The sequence below is a fragment of the Neophocaena asiaeorientalis genome, unplaced genomic scaffold, assembly GCF_003031525.2.
Source record: "Neophocaena asiaeorientalis asiaeorientalis breed wild unplaced genomic scaffold, Neophocaena_asiaeorientalis_V1.1 scaffold433, whole genome shotgun sequence".
NCBI classification, from domain to species: Eukaryota; Metazoa; Chordata; class Mammalia; order Artiodactyla; family Phocoenidae; genus Neophocaena; species Neophocaena asiaeorientalis.
The window spans coordinates 2317674-2337039 of record NW_020175040.1 but is presented as its reverse complement, the minus strand read 5'-3'; the positions used below and the strand labels follow the sequence as shown (position 1 = coordinate 2337039).

The window sequence follows — 19366 nt, the reverse complement described above, 5'->3', positions numbered from 1 at the left end:
TACACCCGAGCCCCTCCATCTCCAACACAACCATCCTCTGAGCCCCAGGTTAACACTAGTCAGCGACGAACAGCCGCCCTGACGTGCCCCGCGGAGGGAAGGGGGCGAGGGTGCCTCTTCTGGGCCAAGCCCCACCTGCCCACAGCCCACCCCGGGCTCCTGGCGGACAAGGAGCTGACACGGGTCACGGGGGGACATGTGCTGAGGAAGTGCAGGCATGTTCTGGGCCGCGGCGGCGCCAGTCTGCCGGGGAAGTGGACGCCGCCCCGCATCCGGCGGCCAGAGGGGGGCCCCAGCCGAGGCAGTGAGGGCGGGGCGCGGGGTGGCGGGAGGGGACCCCTCCAGTTATTGCAGCGGGGGTCCTGGGACCCTGCGGAGCAGGAGAGGCGGGGCAGGGCTCTGCGGCCTAAGGCCTTCCAGCACGTTCTCTGGGAAGTGCTGTGACCTCCTATTTTTGCATAAAGTGTCCACCACTTAAGGCAGATCCAGTGGCGGACGGCCTGATGTGCGACAAGACTGTCTTTTTTCTTTTTTTTAGTAAATTGTGCTAGGGATTCCTCCAATTTGTGATTTTTGTTTGTTTGTTGGCAAGCCACATCTAAGAAGCCAGCTCCTGCCCTTCCTCTGCCTGCTTCCCCGGCTGGCCAGGGCACTCAGGGCGGGGACCCCGTTCCTGTCGCCGCTGTCCTTTGAGAGACCCACGTGTTTATCTCACGGAAGACGGAGTTGGTCACTTCAGGAAGCTCTTTGTGGAGGATGTGGTAGGCACCTTCATAAATCTGCAATTAGGAAAGACAGGAAGTCACGGCTACCGCGAGTGACGTGTGGGCAAGGCGGCCGGGCAGCGGATGGAGAGGACCCCCCTCTCCACACACCCACGCCTGGTCAGCAGGTGGTGCTGCAAACAGCTGGAAAGGTCCCAACATGTTCTTCAGATCCTTTCTTGAACCACTGTCCCCTCTCCACGCCACTCCCCCTCCAGCCTTGCCCCACCTGCGCCTCCTCTCCTCCCTGTGGGACCCCAGCCTGACCCGGCTGACCCTCACTCCTACCCGCCCACGGCGGTGGTCCTGACACCAGCTCCACGGCCCTCGCATAGCGGTGGCCGGGGATCACTTGCACTCTCGTAGGACTTGGCTTCTCAGCATCATTCAAAAGCTGACCAGGGGAACCTTCTAGAAACACCTTCCTCCGTGGTTCCCACAGCTCTCGACCCTCCTGGTCTTGTTCCCGCCTCTGGGTCAAGGCTGCCGCACGCCACCCTCCTGAGCTGCAGGCTGGTGCGGCCGAGGCTGGGTCGGGCCTCTTTCCGCCTCTCCCCAGGAGCCCCGTCCAGGCCCCTGGCTGTAAAAACCACCCGTGCACTGATGACTCAGAACCTGTGTCTCCAGCCAGACCCCCCCGAGCTCTCCATGTGTCTAACCACCTGCCTACTTGCCATTTCAGCGATTTCTAACAGCTATCTCCAAGCCTGTTTGTTTTTTTCTTTGAACTGTAGCACACATCATATAACATGAAATTTACCATCTTAACCACTTCTGAGTGTACGGCTCAGTGGTGTTAAGTATCTCTGCACGCGGTACCATGTTCTCATCCTCCACAACTGAACCCTGTCCCCGTTACAGCGCCCTCCTCCCAGCCCTTGGAAACACCACCCTACTTTCTTTCCTTTTTCTTTTTTTGGCTGCGCCACTCGGTTTGCGAGATCTTAGTTCCCAGGGCCCCAGCAGTGAAAGTGCGGAGCCCTAACCATTGGACCGCCAGGGGAGTCCCTCTACTTTCTATTTCTATGAGCTTTGACTACTTTGCATATGTCATGTGCGTGGAATCACGCACTATTTGGCCTTCTGTGACCGGCTCATTTCGCTGAGCACAGCCTCCTCCAGGCTCATCCGTGTGGCAACGGGCGTCAGAACTTCCCCCTTTTCGAGGCTGGAAAACACCCCCTTGCCTGGACGGACCACCTCCCCTCAGTGGGCACCGGGGCTGCCTCCACCTCTTGGCCGCCGTGAACATGAGGTGGAAATATCTCTTCGAGACCCTGATTTCAATTCTTTTTCTGAATTTCAACTCTCTCTCGGGTGTGCCAATGTGGGACTTGCGGCTGGGACCATCTCCCGCCGTGATGGGAGCGGCTTCCCTTCCCCTCCTTCCTCCTGCGGTTCATCCGGGCCTCCCTCTGGCAGGGGTATTGGGCCAGGGGCTGCCACTCTTAGCCGCGACGGAGGGGCGCTGGACAGTGCAGACACGTGAGAGCCTTTGTAGCACAGCGTGCTGGGGCAAGCGGTGCAGCGGGCGCGGGGCAGAGAGCCGAGCGCCAGTCCCGGCACCCATGCAGCAGGTGTGGCACCTGCGGGGAGCTGCCGCGTTCCCTATAACCTAGCGGGAGGTGGCCCTCGACCGGGGCGTCCACTCGGCCGTGCCCAAGCTGGGGCGGCACTGTCCAGGGACACGTCAGTTCGCGCGTGTGCCCTCGGGTGGCGGTCTGCCCAGCCGAGCACGCAGAGCCACCTTCAGGCCCCGCTGCCACGTGGCAGGGACACAGCCGGTGCGCCTGCTCTCCCCACCCTCCAGCCAGCGGTCTTCCCGGTTCAGCCAGACACCTGGGAACTACTCCACCTGGAACAGCATTTTCCATCCTGCCGTGCGTGACACGCCTAACGCTCTCTGAGGAGGACGACCTTTTCTGCCCGGAGGCCAGCTGCGGACGTGCCTCCCCGGGGGCCAGGCCAGCCCTAAACCAAGGGGACGTGGGGCAGCTGCTCACCTTGAGCGTCTTGTCCTGGCTCTTGGCGGACTCCATGAGCAGGTAGGCGCCCCTGCTGTCGCACAGGCGGTCGGCAGAGCCCTGCAGCAGCAGGAAGGGCAGGGTCAGCTTGGGCAGCGCCCGCTCCACCCTCGACACGGCGTTGAGCAGCTGGGTGCCGAAGCACACCTTCAGGCCTGCGCGGCAGATGAGGGGGTCCGTGTTGTAGATGTCCACCTGCGGGAGGAGAGAGACAGGGGCCCGTCAGGTCCTCGCGGTCCCTCCTGCTCTGGCTCTGAAGAGCCGACCCCGGTGGCGGGCCTGGGATGGGGACCCCCGGTCAGTCTGGCCGCGCTGCCCCTGCTTCCAGCCTGCTCTGTGACCCCCCCCCCACGCCTGTGCCCTGGGACGGTCTCAGTATCAAGCTGTGGGTTTTCTTCAGGTGAGCGACATCGTACGTTCGCTCTGATGAGTTCACACAGGAACAGCTCAGAAGATGTCTGGTGTCAGTCTGAGTGGATTCTGTTTTCTCTAAGTCTGTCTGTCCTGACACAGTGTCCCCTGGCTGAAGAGGGTGAGGGGCACCCACGACTGCCGGGTCACAGGGCTGCGTGTGCGGGAACGAGGCCAGGGAAAGGCTTGGGCAGGACACCCCCGCGGGCTGCAGGACATGGCTCCAGCAGGCTGCCTGCCAGCCCGAGAGGCAGGTCTGCTGTCCCCCTGCGCCTGTGGACGTGGCTGCCCCTCTGCCGGACGTGCGCAGCGGCCGGGCCTGCCCTCCGCAGCCGTCAGCCGGCCGGGACCTCCTCTGACACCGGCCTCGCCTGCGGCTGGGGATCTGACCATGCCCTTTGCGGGGCTACCCGGGCCCCGTCCTTGACTTTCTGGCTTCACGCCTCTTGCCCCAAGGGGACAGTGAGTGGCCTGCTTGCTGTGAGCTGAGACGGGACACATGCCCACAGAACCCTCTGGACCAGGTCGGGGCCGTGACACCTCTTCCCTCACCTCTCCTTTCAAGAGCTGTGTGGTGTCAGGAGGGGTGAGGGAACAGAGGGTCAGCTGCCCGCAAGGAGGCTTGAGTGTCCACTGTGTCTCCATCTGACTCTCGGGCGGGGGCCGCGTCTCCCTGTGACAACTCCCCGGCAGGGCCTCATCCAGGGTCCCAGATCCACTTGCAGAGGGACAGGCTGTCCCAGGTGCCCCCACCACCCTGAGTCTTCCGGAGCAGGCGAGCCAGACCACTTGGGAAAAGCCACACGAGATGAATGAGCCCCTAACTGCAGCGGAGACAGCGGGCCTCCCGCGGGGCCGGGCCACCAGTCTGGGGGCTGAGAACACGGAAGCGGCAGGGGCTCCTTCAGGGTCTGCAAGGAGGGCTGCTCGGGAAGAGGCGGCGGGGCCAGAGAGCCCTGGCTGCCAGGTGTCCCGGTGAACGAACGCCCAGGGCCAGGGCCCACGAGGTCACCTCCTTCCTGAGCGGCCTGGCGCCTGCCCTGCTGACGGCCATGAAGCCCCGCAGGGAGTCAGCTCCGGGTTAACTGCTCTGACGGCCCAGGTGGCTTCCCACTCTTGGCTCTTTTCCCACGACTGGAGCACGTAGGCGCTGTGTACACAATGGTCCATTCTAGACCTGGGAGGAGCCGCCAGCTGTGTCGGGGAAAGGGCAGGCCCCTGTGCCAGCCACCACCGCACGGGGGGCAGAGGGGCGGCCGGGAAGGCAGGGCAGGGACCGCCTCCTCTCAGGGAAACAGGCTCAGAAGCCCAAACCCTCCCCTAAGGTAACCAGCCCCGCCCAACCCCAGGGCCTTTGCCTTCCGAGGGCTTAAGACCTAAATCCACCAAAAGTTCTCCTAGTGGGGGAGGGTCGTGTCCTGTCCCCCAGGCAGGAGACGGACAGCGTTCTCCCTCCCAGCCCAAGCCAGGCCCGGAGCACCCGTCAGCAGCCTGAGGCCATTCAAAACCAAAGACCGAACAGTCGGTGCCGAAGATCACTTACTGTGGGATTCCATCTCCACGACATTCTTAAAAGGACAAACCCGGGGCTTCCCTGGGGGTGCAGTGGTTAAGAATCCGCCTGCCAGTGCAGGGGACACGGGTTCGAGCCCTGGTCTGGGAGGATCCCACGTGCCGCGGAGCAACCAACCTCGCTCGCCACAACTACTGAGCCTGCGCTCTAGAGCCCTCGAGCCACAACTACTGAGCCTGTGTGCCACAACTACTGAAGCCCGCGCGCCTAGAGCCCATACTGCGCAACAAGAGAAGCCACTGCAATGAGAAGCCCATGCACACCACAACAAAGAGTAGCCCCCACTTGCCACAACTAGAGAAAGCCCGCGCGCAGCAACAAAGACCCAACGCAGCCAAAAATAAATAAATAAATTTATATTTTAAAAAAAGGACAGGGCTTCCCTGGTGGTGCAGTGGTTGAGAGTCCGCCTGCCGACGCAGGGGACACGGGTTCGTGCCCCGGTCCGGGAAGATCCCACATGCCGCAGAGCGGCTGGACCCGTGAGCCATGGCCGCTGAGCCTGCGCGTCCAGAGCCTGTTGCTCCGCAACGGGAGAGGCCACAGCAGTGAGAGGCCCGCGTACCGCAAAAAAAATAAAGAAAGAAAAGGACAAATCAGAGAAATGTAGACCAGACGAGTGGTGGTCAGGCTTGAGGGCGTGGGGCTACAAAATGGCAACATGGGGTCTTTGTGGGGACGGCCTGACTCACCCCCGAGGGTATCCTGGTCGCCATAACCCTGTGGTTTTGCAAGATGTCAGCTCTGGGACAAACTGGGCAAGGCACACAGCTCCTCTGAGTTATTTCTCACAACTGCACGTGAATCAGAGGTCTCAAAGCACAAGTATAGTGAAAAGCACAACAAGGACTCGGTCTCTGGCGATCTCTCTTGCCCCCCTAGCCCCCATTTCTGGAGCACAGCCGCGAAGACATCAGCTGGAGGCTGTGGACCCAGGTCCAAGCCAGGGCATCTTTGCTCCAGGTGACCAACCTCTGGGGGTGTGTCCACCGGCTGAGACATGACGTCTTTTCTCTTGGGGTAAACCCTGTGAGGAAGACCACCCAGCCCTGACGTTTCCCAGCTGTGTGACGTGGGCAAGGCTCTTCTCTCTGGGATGCAGTTTGCTGATCTGTGAAATGGGGGTGACGGTGGTCATGCCCCGGAGGACGCCGGGCATCTGGATGGGATGTGCGCCCACAGCGAGGCTAATGCCGTGCGGCTGCCCGACCCCAGCGCGGGGCAGCGAGGTGGGACGCCACACTCCTCGGCCTGGGTTGCCCATCGAGGAAGGGTCCTCTTCCGAGCCCCAGCCTCTTCCGGCACCTTCCCTGTCGGGGGGGTCTGAGGGCTCTCAGCAAGGTTGACTTGACAGCTGGGAACAAGCCAACTGGGGCGCCTGCCTTTTTTTTTTTTTTCCTGCGGTACGTGGGCCTCTCACTGTTGTGGCCTCTCCCGGCGCAGAGCACAGGCTCCGGACGCAGGCCCAGCGGCCATGGCTCACGGGCCCAGGGAACCACTGCGCCACCAGGGAAGCCTGGGCCTGCCTTTTGAAAAAGCTTCGCCCTGAAGCACAGGAAGCAACCCACAGGTGGGAGCGATCTTAAACTTCTGGTTGAGCAAATTCCAGGAATCACCCCCCACCCCCACCCAGTCAGATCTCTTGACCTCTTTTTTGAAAAGCTGTTCTGGGATAGACTCAAAATTAGATTTTTAGTTGGAACAGTATTAGAAATAACTAGCCCTGAGCCCTCACCTCTGTGCCAGGTGCTGTGCTGAGTGCTTTACATGTACTTGCTCCTCAAGTCTCTGCAGGACCCCTACACAGAGACTGTCATTATTATCCATTTTACACATGAGGAGACTGAGGCTCAGAAAGGCTGGGTGACTCACCCAACGTCACACAGCAAGTAAGGGACAGAGCCAGGATGAGAACGAGGCAGTCGGGCCCCACCATCAGCATTCCCAACCTCTCACCACGCTGCGCTACGTGTTTAGACAGGGGGAAGTCAAGGTGAGTCCTGTGGGCTCAAGCGGCCAGGGGGCGTGGAGTTGCAGGGAACCAGCACGCCCCAGGAGAGAGACGGGTACGTCCCCGGTGAGTGCTGTAGTGTGCTGCCACCCTCACGGACTGCCACGGGCTGGGGGCCTCTGAGCACAGGTGAGTGTCCTGCCCACGTGATTTCACACTTCCCAGAGAGGCCCAGCCCAGCAGGCTCAACCTCCTGCGTTCCCTCCCAGGCACCTACAGACATGTCTGCAGCTGGTCTTCCTGACCCTCCTTCCGGCCCATCCCCTCCCTCTGCCTACGGAAACCTCATCTTCCACCTGCTTCAGGGCCACCTGGGATTCCTATCTCCTTCCTCCGATGTTTCCATCTCTCTTAATCCACCCATTTTCACCCCAGGGAAATCAGATAGCCTTCCCCAGCATACTGGAGAGAGCAGGGCAACTCTACCCAAGAGTTCTCTGGAGCCAGAAACCTGTGGGAACCCGAAGATGAACTGGCAGGTCTTTGCAGAGGCCATGTCTTCGCCCCCGCCTTGGTCTTGAACGGCAGGACTGCTGCAGAGCGAGCTGGACAAGAGAAAACCTCTCCTAGGCCTTGCCTCCGGACTTTTTGTTGGAAAGCTCAAGCTTCCCCCCGACCACCCTGCCTCTTTGTCCGCTGTTAACAGACCCACGATGTGACCCCGAACACGGGGCCTGGGTCCGAAGAGCAAATGACACAGTGTCTGTTGACCTGACGTGCCGCCTGCAGGGTGGGGAGGGGACATAAGGGTCCTGCCTGATTCCACAGAGTCTCCCCAGCACGGCCGACTGAAGCAAGCCCTGTTTACCGAGGCCCAAGTTCCCGCTATGACCCCAACCCCGGAGCAGGCGCCCCGCCCTGGGGGACTGAAATTCCTGAGCCAGACCAGAGGAGAGCCGCCAGAAGTAAGGACCTGCAATTCCACTTTGGACAGAAAGAGGACTAATAGGGATTAGCCTACATGTATACACTGCCACGGATCAAGGGCGTGTGAATCACCGAACATCTTTTCCCGAGAAGTGCTTTTTGCTACTAAAGCTTGAACTCCTGTTCACCCTCGTACCTGCTTTTCGAGCCCTGAGGTGGGCCGGCAGGTCAGGCCCTGGGCAGGTGGGTGTAAGCGGTTTGCACAAACCCACCACAGGGCACTGGAACCAGAAGTGATGCAGAGGGTCACCTTGCTTGTGCCTTAGGAGTGGTGGTCCCTGCGGTGTGACCCTGGAACCAGACACAGGTCCTGAGTGGTCACCGAGGGAAGGGAAAAAGCAGACCCACGCTCTGCACCCAATCACACGGGCCACAGCCACCTTTTCACAGGCCCAGGGATAGAATAAATAATAAGAGAAACAAGAAAGAATCACTGGGGTCTTGCAGGACCATGTTCACAACTGCTGGTCACAAAACAGCAAGATCGCGTGGTCTCATGTCTTGGAATCAAAAGTTGGTCACAACTGAGGAAATCAGAACATGGACCAGATGGTGAGAGGTAATGAAAGGAATGATGATGACAGGGAATTACTGTTACTTTCCCAAAGTGTGATGACAGAAGGGCTTGTGCATGAACGTCCTTATTCTGGGTCCTTCCTCTTGGGCAGCACGTGTTGAAGTACGACCACGGGGTCTGCAACTTATTTCCTTTCAAAAGTTTCAGGGGACTTCCCTGGTGGTCCAGTGGGTAAGACTCCGCGCTCCCGATGCAGGGGGCCTGGGTTCAATCCCCGGTCGGGGAACTAGATCCCGCATGCATGCCTCAACTAAGAGTTCACATGCCACAACTAAGAAGCCTGCATGCCGCAACGAAGATCCCGCGTACTGCCACTAAGACCCGGCGAAGCCAAAATCGATAAACAAACAAACAAACATAAAAAAAAGTTTCAGCCAAAACAATGCATCTACTTTATGGCATTGGATTTGGCAATAATTTCTTGAATATGACACCAAAAGCACAGGCAACAAAAGAAAAAAATAGATAAACTGGACTACCTTAAAATGAAAACCTTCTGTTCATCAAAGAACACTATCACAGAATGGGAGAAAACATTTACGAACAATGTACCTGGATAAGGGGTTATTATCCAGACTATATAAAGAACTCCTACAACTCAACAACAGCAAACCTGATTAAAAAATGGACAAAGTACTTGAATAGACATTTCTCCAAAGAAGATATATCAATACAAATGGCCAATAAAGCATGTGAGAAGATGCTCAATATCACTAATCATTAGGGAAATGCATATCAAAACGACCTGGCAACCCCTCTTCTAAGTATAAACCCAAAAGAATCGAAAGCAGGGTTTTGAAAAGATACTCGCGCACCCATGTTCACGGCAGTGTTATTCACAAGAGCCGAGAAGCGGAAGCAACCCAGTGTCCACTGAGGATGAATGAATTAACAAAACATGGTCTATACAGACCATGGAATATTGTTCAGCCTTAAAAAGGAAGGAGATTCTGACACCTGCTACCACATGGATGAACCCTGAGGACACGATGCTCAGGGACATATGCTGGTCATGAAAGGACGAACACTGAGGCCCCTCGAGGAGTCAGCTTCACGGCGGGGAGGGGCTGGGGGGCTGGGGGGAGGAGCTTCAGTTTGGGAAGATGAGAAAGTTCTGAAGATGACGGTGCTGACGGGTGAACAACGTGGATGTGTCTAACCCCACTGAAGTGTACCCGGAAAACTGGCTAAGATGGCAACTTTCACACTCTGTGTATTTTAGCACAATAAATCGCAACATATTTAAAATATACGTCCACATTGATATTCCATCTTTAAGCACAGATAAAGAAAGTACGGCAGAGTACTTCCAATTGGTGAATTATGGGGGGAGTACACAGGTGTATGCTATACTACTACGTCGACCTTTCTGTAGATTTGAAATTTTCCACAATAAAATTGGAGGGCAAGCTCCAACCTGAATTATGGAAGTTAACCTCTCCTCCCCACAGTCTCGGCTTTCATGTCATTTTTATCCCCTTGTCAGGAGAAGCCACGCATCCCCTGGGCAGGTTTGGGGCAGGAGACCCCCGTGGTCAGACTGCACTGTCTGGGGCTCATATCGGGCTTGGCCAGTATCCCAAGCCTTGGCAAGTCAGTGGCATCCTATCCACACATAAACGGGCCTCCAACCCTCATCTCCCGGCCTGCTGCGAGGTCACTGGTGGTACCTCTGAGACTGTGGTAGGTGAGCCCTGCCCGGCCTGCAGCTGCTTTCTTGCTGGACCCGTGAAGGTACCTGGGAGAGAGGCAGGGCAGGGGGTGCCTCGTTTTGTCTGGGGCCTGGCTGGCAGCTGGAACTGCCCCTGACAGGCTCTCCACAGAGGCCCTGGCTTTTCTGCTGCCATTACAGCTGCTGACCTCAGGGACCCGCCCCTCTCGAGCTCGGAGCCGTTTCTGCCAGAGTCCCGGGGGAAGGAAGGCTGGGAGGCAGGGGTAGATCAACGGACCCTATGCAGGTCACCGGCCCGAGCTAGGCCCGCTCACACGCTCCCTCGCCGACCACCCCACACGGAGGCCCACGCCAAGAGATGTTCCCATGGCTCCTTTTTTTTTTTTAAGTCATCAGTAAATTATCAGCTGCCCGAAATAGACCAGTCTTCTATGGCGATACGAGCCATGAATGATAGCGAGTCACAGAATAAGATCAGCTAAGCAAGCAGGTTATACTGGAAAGTAATAACCGGCTCTCAGAGGGGCTCGTGGGAGGCTGTGTCCTGGGGGCAGCATGGGAGGCTCAGCCTATCTTTAGCCTTGGTTACGATGAGTCAAACGCCTCGGCATGGCCGAACCTTCCCAGAGCTGGCAGGAGCTTCCCAGGGCCACGGGTAGGTGGCCTCCCAGCCGTGTGGGCAGAAGACACGCAGGCAACAGGGCAACAGTGGCCTGACCCCTGAGGCAGGCACACCGCAAGTACTGGGTGGGGGTCTGGAGCGGAACCCACCACAGAAATGAAAGGGAGCAGAGCTGGCCCCTTCTCAGCTCCCTGGGTGCCCGGAACTCACCATATGGCCAGCAGGCACGAATGTAAACCAGCCAGGAGACGCTTGGAGGGCGTCCCAGCATAGTTACAGAGAACAGAGACTCGGTTCTAGAAGACAAACTGCCCCAATATATAAACAGTGGACGTTCCCAGCAGAAGACCTGGACACAGGGCCAGGGGATGGGGCCTGGAAGGGAAGCAGGGTACCTGTCTGTGAGCGGTCGGAGGGTCATCGATGGTGTGCAGGGGGCGTCAGGAGCTCCTCAGCATCTCCCCCTCACACCTCCCCCTCCGGTGGCCTTGGCCGGAGAACTATTTAGAACATTCAAGGCTTTTCAGAGTGGGAGGGACTCATCACATTCCGAAAACCCGCGGTTGAGGGTGGAATGATTAGTATGTCAGTACAGTACGCCAGTATGCTGACTGGGGACTCTAACTGTGCAGACAAACACGACAAAGGCCGAGCGGCCACTTGCCTGTTCCCAGGACTTCAGTTCCAGGAGCACTTCAGAACTAAGGCTCGGACACGAGAGACCGAGGCTCAAATCCTTACTTAGTAGCTGTGTGTCCCTGGATAAGTGACTTGCCCTCTCTGGGCCTAAGTTTCCACAAATGCAAATACTGATGTTAAGACTGACTTCCCGGAGCTGTGGACGGGGAGACGGAGGGGCGTGACACAGTGCACTGGGTGGTGCTGAGCCAACGCCAGGCATTTCTGCCTTTACTCCTACGTGCCGGTAGCCTGTGCGTCTGAGGGCTCGCTTCTGTGAAGTGGGGGTGTCATGCTGGCAGTCCTGGCTGCCACAGCAAGCCCCAAACAAACGTCCTGCTTCCCCAGAGACACAGCCGACTTCCGAATGCCCCCGGGAGCCCACCAGGCCCCCCGCATCCCAGCCTGCAGCCCCTTCCCCCAGGTCCCACTTCAGTAAGCTTGTGAAGCAAATGGTTCTTTTCCTCCTGAGGCTTTTATAGCTGCAGGACTCCAGGGGAAATGTCTCGGCTAAAGTGGGCCTTAAGACACCCGGTGTTGGATCTGGGAGGTGCCTCTTCTGAACACATTTTCCCCCTCGGCATTGCTATTTTTAACGCTCAGCAGAATGTTGAAAGGGCGATTCAGAGAGAAGGCAGGAGAGGGGCTCATTCTCCATGCCAAGGACTGGAAGCTCCTGCTTCCTATTTATTCCAGCCCGAGTCCACCCTCCGAGTCTTCCCAGCAGGGAAATTCATGAGTGCTTCTGAAGAATCACCCCGCTTACCCGACCCGTCAGAAACCTGATACAGGCCGGTGTGCCACCACGGACGGGGGCGGGGATGAGCGCACAAGGGATGGCTGCATGCTGGGTATTCGCCCAGACTCTGCTGTTTTCATAAGGCCTTCAGTGAAATTTCCATTATTTCAAAATGGAGATAAAAGCTCTGAAATTTGCTACTTTCAAACAGTGAGGGCTCGGAATCATCTCATTACCTTTCTTTCCTTCCCTTTTGCCCGCGTAGTTTCAGGTGGTGAGATAAACAATTGGGATTTGCACCTCGATGTGTCCTCTCAAAGGGAGGTCCCACCCCCAGCCCACTGCTGTCCCAGCACAGCTGCCACACAGATCAGTGGTTTTTCTGGAAATTGCACGTTTGAGCCAGAGCCATTATTTGGCCGCAGCAGGTGGAGGAGGCCCTGCCCACACGACTCCCCTCACAAGCGATCCTGCACACAGAGCGATGGTCTCCAGCCGCGGGCCGTGTGGACCAGTAATTACAAAGCAGGAGAGAGAGCTTCACGCTTGTATGTACTAGCTGGGAGGAGGCATCCGAGTGGAGACCTTTGAATCAAAGGCTTCGGGTCCCAGCTCTGCCCCTGACTGGCTGTGTAACCTCGGACAAATTACGTAACCTCCGAGCTTCGGTTTCCTCACCTCGGAAATGGGGTTAATATTGATCTCACTCATGTCATGACTGGCTTCGGTCTTTCTGGGTCCTAACACTGCCTTCTCACCACACAGATCTGCCTTTTGGAATGAAAATCTTCTTCCCTTACTCAAATATTCTTGACCCTGGTGGGTCAAATTTGGCCCCAGGACATAGGTTTGGGACTTACTGCTTTTAAAATTAGATTGGGGACTTCCCCGGCGGTCCAGTGGCTAAGACTCTGCGCTCCCAATGCAGGGGGCGGGGGGCACGGGTTCGATCCCCGGTCAGGGAACTAGATCCCGGATGCCGCAACTAAAGATCCTGCGTGCCGCAACTAAGACCCGGCACAGCCAAATAAATAAATATTTTAAAAAATAGATTAAATTAAAATTCAAATGGAATGTGGACGACTGGGCGGACTGGCCCACCTCAGGCTCCCCGCACAGGGCCCACACAAGCCAGATTCACAAACAGCCGGCCCTCGGAGGCCTGGGTTTTGACCCCTGGTCGGGAATGTCCCTTCCTACACGTTAGGCACGATCCCCGTTTAGTTGCCTGCTCTCTGAGCGGCTCAAAGGGCCAGGAGGCCATATTTTAGAACGAAGCCAGCGTCCGACCGCTCAAGCCCCAAGGAAGCGGGGGAGGCCACTGGGGGGCCGGGCACCCGCTCCACTTTGCAGGGCCCGTGGGCAGCCAGCAACTCCCTGGTCTCAAACTCCTGACACAAGCGGGAGCTGAGGCAGGAGAGCAGCACAGTGATGTGCTCAACCCCGAGGACCATCCCTTCCAGGCGCCCAGGGGGCCGCCTGTCCCCTGGGTTGTTGCCCCCCAGACAGAGCGGGCTGGGGACCCACTGACTAAGCTCTGAGGCTAGTCCCATCAGCGGGTCACCCCAGGCACGTGCCTGCGTGTGGGCGAGCCTCAGCCCGCTCCCCCGCGATACGGGAGCTGTGCATGGGTGAGCACATGACAGAAGCCCGGCACGGAGCGTAAGGGCCCCGTCACAGGCAGGGGGTGAGGGGAGGGGCTTGGTTCGCTGAGCAGCGCCTTCACAGACCAACCCCGGTCTCTGCACGGACCTGGCGTCAAGGTGCGCCGTCGTTCATGCCGAACCCTGGGGTCTGGTCCCAGAGGGGGTGACGGTGACACCGCACACCCCCCAGCGTAGCTCCCCTGAGGCCGCCTCCCCCTGCACGCTACACCTCCTGGGCTGGTCTTGCTTCTACAGAGGGCCGCGAGCTCTGCTTGAGGGCAGTAGCCCACCCCTGGCACAGCGGTGCCTGCTGACCTGCCCTCAGTTTACCCCTTGCCACTCACCTCTACACTGTGGCCGGAGCAAACTACCGGCTGTTCTGCAAATAGGCTCTTCATGCCGAGATCTTCACCCGTGCTGTTCCCTCTGCCACGAACCCCCTTCCTCTGATCCCCCTCCAGCTCCCAACCCAGTGGACATGTGGCCTGGCCTGAATCCATTCTTCCATCCTCGATCCTATCCACCCCGCCCCCCAACAGAACTGCCCTTCTCCGCTCTCAGGCCATGAGGTTGGGTAGGACTGATGCCGTCTGCTTTCCTGGACCAATAACCCAGACTGTCAGCCAGTAAGAACCAGCCCTGAGACTTCTGTTAGGAAGAGGTGCTGCCTTTCCACCGCAGTTGCTCATGTAAAGCTGCTGGTGGTCAGCTTTGCCTCCACTTGGGGAGAATTTGGTTGGGAATGAGGCCAAACCAGGGGATATGAGAGGTGGGAAGAGAGATGGTGAACAAGACTCTGCGCCCCTGGACCCAGCCATGCCTGAAGCCTTTAGTTACACTCACCAATAAATCCCTCTTTTGCTCAAATCACTTTGAGTTGGGTTTCTGTCACTTACAACCAAAAGAGACCTGGCTGATACACACAGAGTTTCATCTGGTCAGCTCCTCTGCACACGTGGGTACAGCTCAGGCAGCACCGCCACCCACTCCTTCCCACCCAATCCTGAAGCCAGACAGCATCTCACACGTCTTCAAGTCCCCGTCACCTCGCACAGAGCCTCGGCTGAATGGTGGTAAACGGCCGAGGCAGAGCTAAAACCTGCATTTCCCCCCCGGGGCTGGCGCCTTCCCACCCCACCAGCCCCGGCTGCCCCAGGTCTCCAGAAAGACTCACCTCTGTCTTATTCCGTGAGAGTGTGCTGCTGTCGATCCGGCCCAGGGACACGTTCGGCAGGACAAGGTTGAGGACTTTCACAGCCAGGACCTAGGTGGGAGGGAAGCCAGGGTGAGCGCAGTGGGACCCCCACCCGGCTGCCCTCGGGGCCAGCTCAGGAGAGGGACACCCAGACTGGACCTCAGCCAGGCCTGGTCCCGGGCTGGGCACCCAAGGACCCTCCTCTCTCCGACCAGACGGCCTCACTGGTCTGGCTCTGGGCCACTGTGGGCGAGCCGGGCGAGGGGAGGCCGTGTGGTGACGGCGGGACACCACATGTGTTTTTTGCTGACCCTGATTCTGTGCAGTTACCCTCCCTAGATCCCTCACGGGTCATGATCTTGAATGATGTGCAGGACCTCCTAGCCGAGTGCTTGCGCACAAGCACCTCTCAGAGGACCTTAAGAAACACGGCAGGAGCAGACGCACCCGGTCACCCGAGATGAGGCAGGACACGCTCTGATCCGGAAGCGCCTGCTGACTGTCTTGGGGCACAAACAGTCACTGGGCTGATTAGACACGGCGCCGAGGGAGACACCGATCTGACTGCTGGTCGTGTGGCCCCAGGTGTGTGGATGGAGCTGCACATCACTGAGCCTGTCCCCTTAGCTCCCCACGGGACCACTGTGAGCGAAGGCACCGGCACACGGGAGGTGCTCAACGCGTGCTCCTTGAATATGGTCCTGGCTCAGGTCCAGGCCTTCCCACCCCCTCCTGCTGGATCTGGTGTTTACCCAGGAAAAGCGTGAACCTGGATCTCACACGTCTGCCTGCAGAGGGGGGCTGTTCCCGTTTCTGGGCTGTGCAGACACCCGGGGATGAGAGATGCTATTTCAAAAGCGAGCTGAGAAACGCTGAAATTAGAATTGCACGGAAGGTGGCGAGCAGTGACTCCTCGGTCTGCGCGGAGGGCGTGTGTCACAGAGCTGACAGGTGCTGCCTCTTGGCACCCTGCATCCCGGGAGGGCACACACATCCACTCAGTGACAACCCCTGGGTGTGCTGGGCACGGTCCCAGGCGCCCAGTCTTTTAATCTTGACGCAAATGCTGTGAGGTGAGGGTTTACCCTCGTGTAACAGACAAGGACACTGTCTGTTACACAGAGGCTCAGTGCCACTGCACACGGCCAGCTGGAAGTGGGCAGGGGCCTGGGATGCAGCTGCCCTCTCCCTTCCAGCAACAGTGGCCCAAGGGCAACGTTATTAGGGAAAACGACGTGGATCCCAAAGCTTGTAAAACTGATCCTAGACTTTCCGCTGTCCTTGATGCCCTGCCACGGCCTCCTGAAGGACACGGAGCCTCTCAGCTAACTCCACGTGTGACCCTGCCAGGCCCAGGAGTCTGGGGAGGCCGTGTGTGATGCAACCAGACCCTGCTGCCCACTTTGGCCCGTCTGCCTGCCTCGTCCAGCACGGACTCCTCAAGGACACGGCTCTTTCTCGGCAAGTAGCTTCCTACCCACTCCCCGATCAGATAGCCGACAGCAGGAAAAGGCCCAGGGACACACCGCCTGGGCACCTGCCCCGTGGCAGGCGTGAAGGCAGAGACTGTACAGGGTCCACTCCACTGTCCAAGCCGGGCACCGTTTCTGCGTGGACACGGGCACGCTGCCAGCTGTTCATGGAGGGTCAGACTCACCTTCACCCTTGTGGTCTCTGCTCCCACCATGGGCACCTCTCAACCCAAACATTCACACCCCAAAGTGCCAAGGCCTCTACCCCAGGAAGAGACACTGACAGCTCAGGCTCCACGAGGATCAGGCCAGGCGGGCTGAGACTCATGCCGTCCTCATTCTAGTTTCCCGGGGTGGGTGTGGGCACGAGGCAGCCAGGGGAGACGCTGCCTCTAGGAGAGGGCCACAGGGAAACCTGCCCTGGCCTCCGTCCCTGAGCATGTAGTCTTCTCTGCATCACTAACAGGAACTCTGCACAGCCATGGGAAGCTTCAAGAGCCTCACGGGAAACAAAGAGGAAGAGAGCCGTTTCTGGACAAGCATTTGCTTTACGAAAAGAACAGTGCAAGGGTCCGGTCCCTGGAGGCACCAGATAATGCACAGCAGTTCGGCTGCCCCCTCACCTTCCTGTCCCGGTACAATCGCCGAGTTCCGGCGGGGCCTCTCCTGCTGCAGCTCCGACAGCCTATGGCCCTGAGCCCCTGGTCTCCACAGAAGACGGCGCTTGGTTTTGAACCCCGCTGGTGTACTGGCAGCGGGCGTGGCCCCCGTCAGGCCCTGTCCCTTCCTGATGTTCCATGACCCCTGCTCTACGTGTGGTCCTCAGACCAGCAGCACCGGCAGCTGCCAGGCATCAGGCTCTGCATTTTCACGGGACCCCCGGCGTTCGTGTGTGCCCTGAAGGTGGAGGGGCAGGTAGCCTGAGTCAGAGAAGCACCACCCTACGAGGTTCTGCCTGACCTGCTCTGAGCTGTGGCCCAGGTGGTGCAGTGTCCCCGACCCCCACAGCGTAGGACCAGGGACACGGACACACCTAATGTGTAAGCCTCTCTTTCAAAGGAGTCACAGTGAGACATCTTTGCACCACCCTGACCCTCAGCTCTTCTTCTAAACCAGCAGAGTAAATTCTGGCCACATTTCCAACAAGACTCAACTGGGTAGAGACAAACCTTTGATGGCAATAATGTCACAGCTAAAACAATCAGGTGTTTCTTAGCCTTTTCCCCGCAAACACCAGAGAAGGAAAAGAGGCGGCACGCGGGGAAGGATGCTCTGAACGGTTGCTCGACACACTCACTTTCCCTGCTGCTCTTTTAGGGTTGGTCTATTTCATTAGCTTCTCCGTTAGGAAACGGAGTAGCGGGAGTGGTGGATCAAGGAAGATGAGGTTCAGGAGGGGGGCTGAGGGCACGTGGTGAGGAGGCAGGGGGATCGGAGGGAGCCCAGCAGACCCCACGCCCGAAAGAGCAACTTGTCCAGGTTGCTGCTGCTTCCTGCCATCATCTCCCCGCGAGAGCCCCGCACCTGTGTCCACGGGAAGAAGAGTGAGGGGCAGTGGCTTACCCAAAAAGGGAGTGGGATGCAAGACACTGTGGATCTTGATGCCATTCTGAGCAAGCGTTCTGAACTCTTCGGACAACCCTGCAGGGGCGTTGGAGAGAGCCCCAGATCCAGCTCAGGAGAGGGGCGAACCCTGCCGGGCCCCCTGGAGGAGAGACCCCACCCTCATCGTGACTCCAACAGGCTAAGTCAGGTCTGTGCCACCACACAGGTCCCAGTGACCCCGACTCAACGGGGGCCCCAGGGCATATCGCCTGAGGACAATTTGGGGGCCGAGACCCATGACGACTTACACACAGTCACTGGACCCCAGCCCTGGAAAGGGAAGGTAATGAAGTGGGGGAACCGGTCCTGGAGACTCAGAGCTGGGCAAAGTGGGATTCGAACTGTGGTTCTGAATCCCGGAGAAGGTCTACGATCCTCAGTGTCTCCATTTCTAAAATGGAGAAAATGAAACGAAGTTTGATGGGCTGCTAAGAGGCTGCGTGACACCTAATTCCTCCAGAGCTCGTCCCTAACTGCCCTCTGGTTTCCGGCCCCAAGGAGAAGCTCCACCAACACTCCTTGGTCGACTGAGCAAACGCTGATGTCATTCAGAGTGGGGACCCCAGGAAGGAGGTGACCTGCGGAACCAGGTGACAGCTGGAGCCCCAAACTACCTCAGTGACAAAAGAGGATGACTCTCCGGGAAGTGAGGTCCACCCCTGACAAGCAAGCGAGCGGACGGTCACGTGTCCTTGGCCTGCCCTTGGGGCGCCCCTGGGTTAACTGCAGCCCCATCGCTTTAAGTGCTAGTGACTTGCACAAATGTCTCTATTGATCCAAAAGGTTTTAATGGCTCCCGCAGATCATTTTTAAGCTTCTGCCACTGAAAGACTTGACACGAGGGAAGTAATTACACTCACTTTTATACAGCAGCTCAACAGGCTGACCCACGCACAGGAGGCCAGAAGTGCAGGCCTCCGTGGGCGCAGGGGCGCATGGCCGGGGCACAGCCCAGAGTTTCTGGGGTGGGGCAGAGTGCACCTCCCGGCAGACGACAGGAAGCCCGCACGCCTTACAGAGGTAACAACACGCCTGGTGCATCACTGTTGCCAGATTCAGGGGCCAGTTTATGACCTAGCTAAGCCCTGACTCCTGAGTCTAATTTTACCTGAAGTTTGAATGAGTGGCCACTCCCCAGACCCCTTCCGTGTCCCTTCTCCACCCCCTTCTCCAGGGCCTTCCGGACTCCGGAAGCAGAAGAGTGACATTCAGAGGGGAAGTGGGCTAGAGTTGATCCAGGGCAGTCTGGGGGGAAGGGAACACCCTGCCACGCCTGCCGCCTGAGCCAGAGCTCACGCTGACCTTCAGCGAGACAATCAGCCTCGTTTCCTCGTCTGTAAACGGGAACGGGCTGGTGACGGAGGGGAAATAAGATGGTACGTGTCTGGCATGAGTGCTGGGTATACAGCGGCCACTCAAGCCCCACCTGGCCAGGTGCCCTGGTTGGCGT

The 19366-nt window shown here is 58.3% G+C and overlaps 1 protein-coding gene across 2 annotated transcripts in view; it reads right to left on the bottom strand.

Moving 5' to 3' along the window:
* Positions 1 to 6: 6 nt before the first annotated feature.
* The window catches only part of MGLL (monoglyceride lipase), a 102373-nt gene continuing 83013 nt past the window's right edge, over positions 7 to 19366 (bottom strand). Inside the window, exons 6-8 of one of the 2 annotated variants that reach the window (XM_024763435.1) lie at positions 14819 to 14908; positions 2768 to 2983; positions 7 to 779 (exon numbers count right to left, since the gene is read on the bottom strand). In XM_024763435.1, the coding sequence (XP_024619203.1) occupies positions 654 to 779; positions 2768 to 2983; positions 14819 to 14908 (432 nt within the window). In that variant the 3' untranslated portion in view covers positions 7 to 653. The remainder of the gene's footprint in view (positions 780 to 2767; positions 2984 to 14818; positions 14909 to 19366) is intronic. The other variant, XM_024763436.1, reaches the window with a different exon arrangement.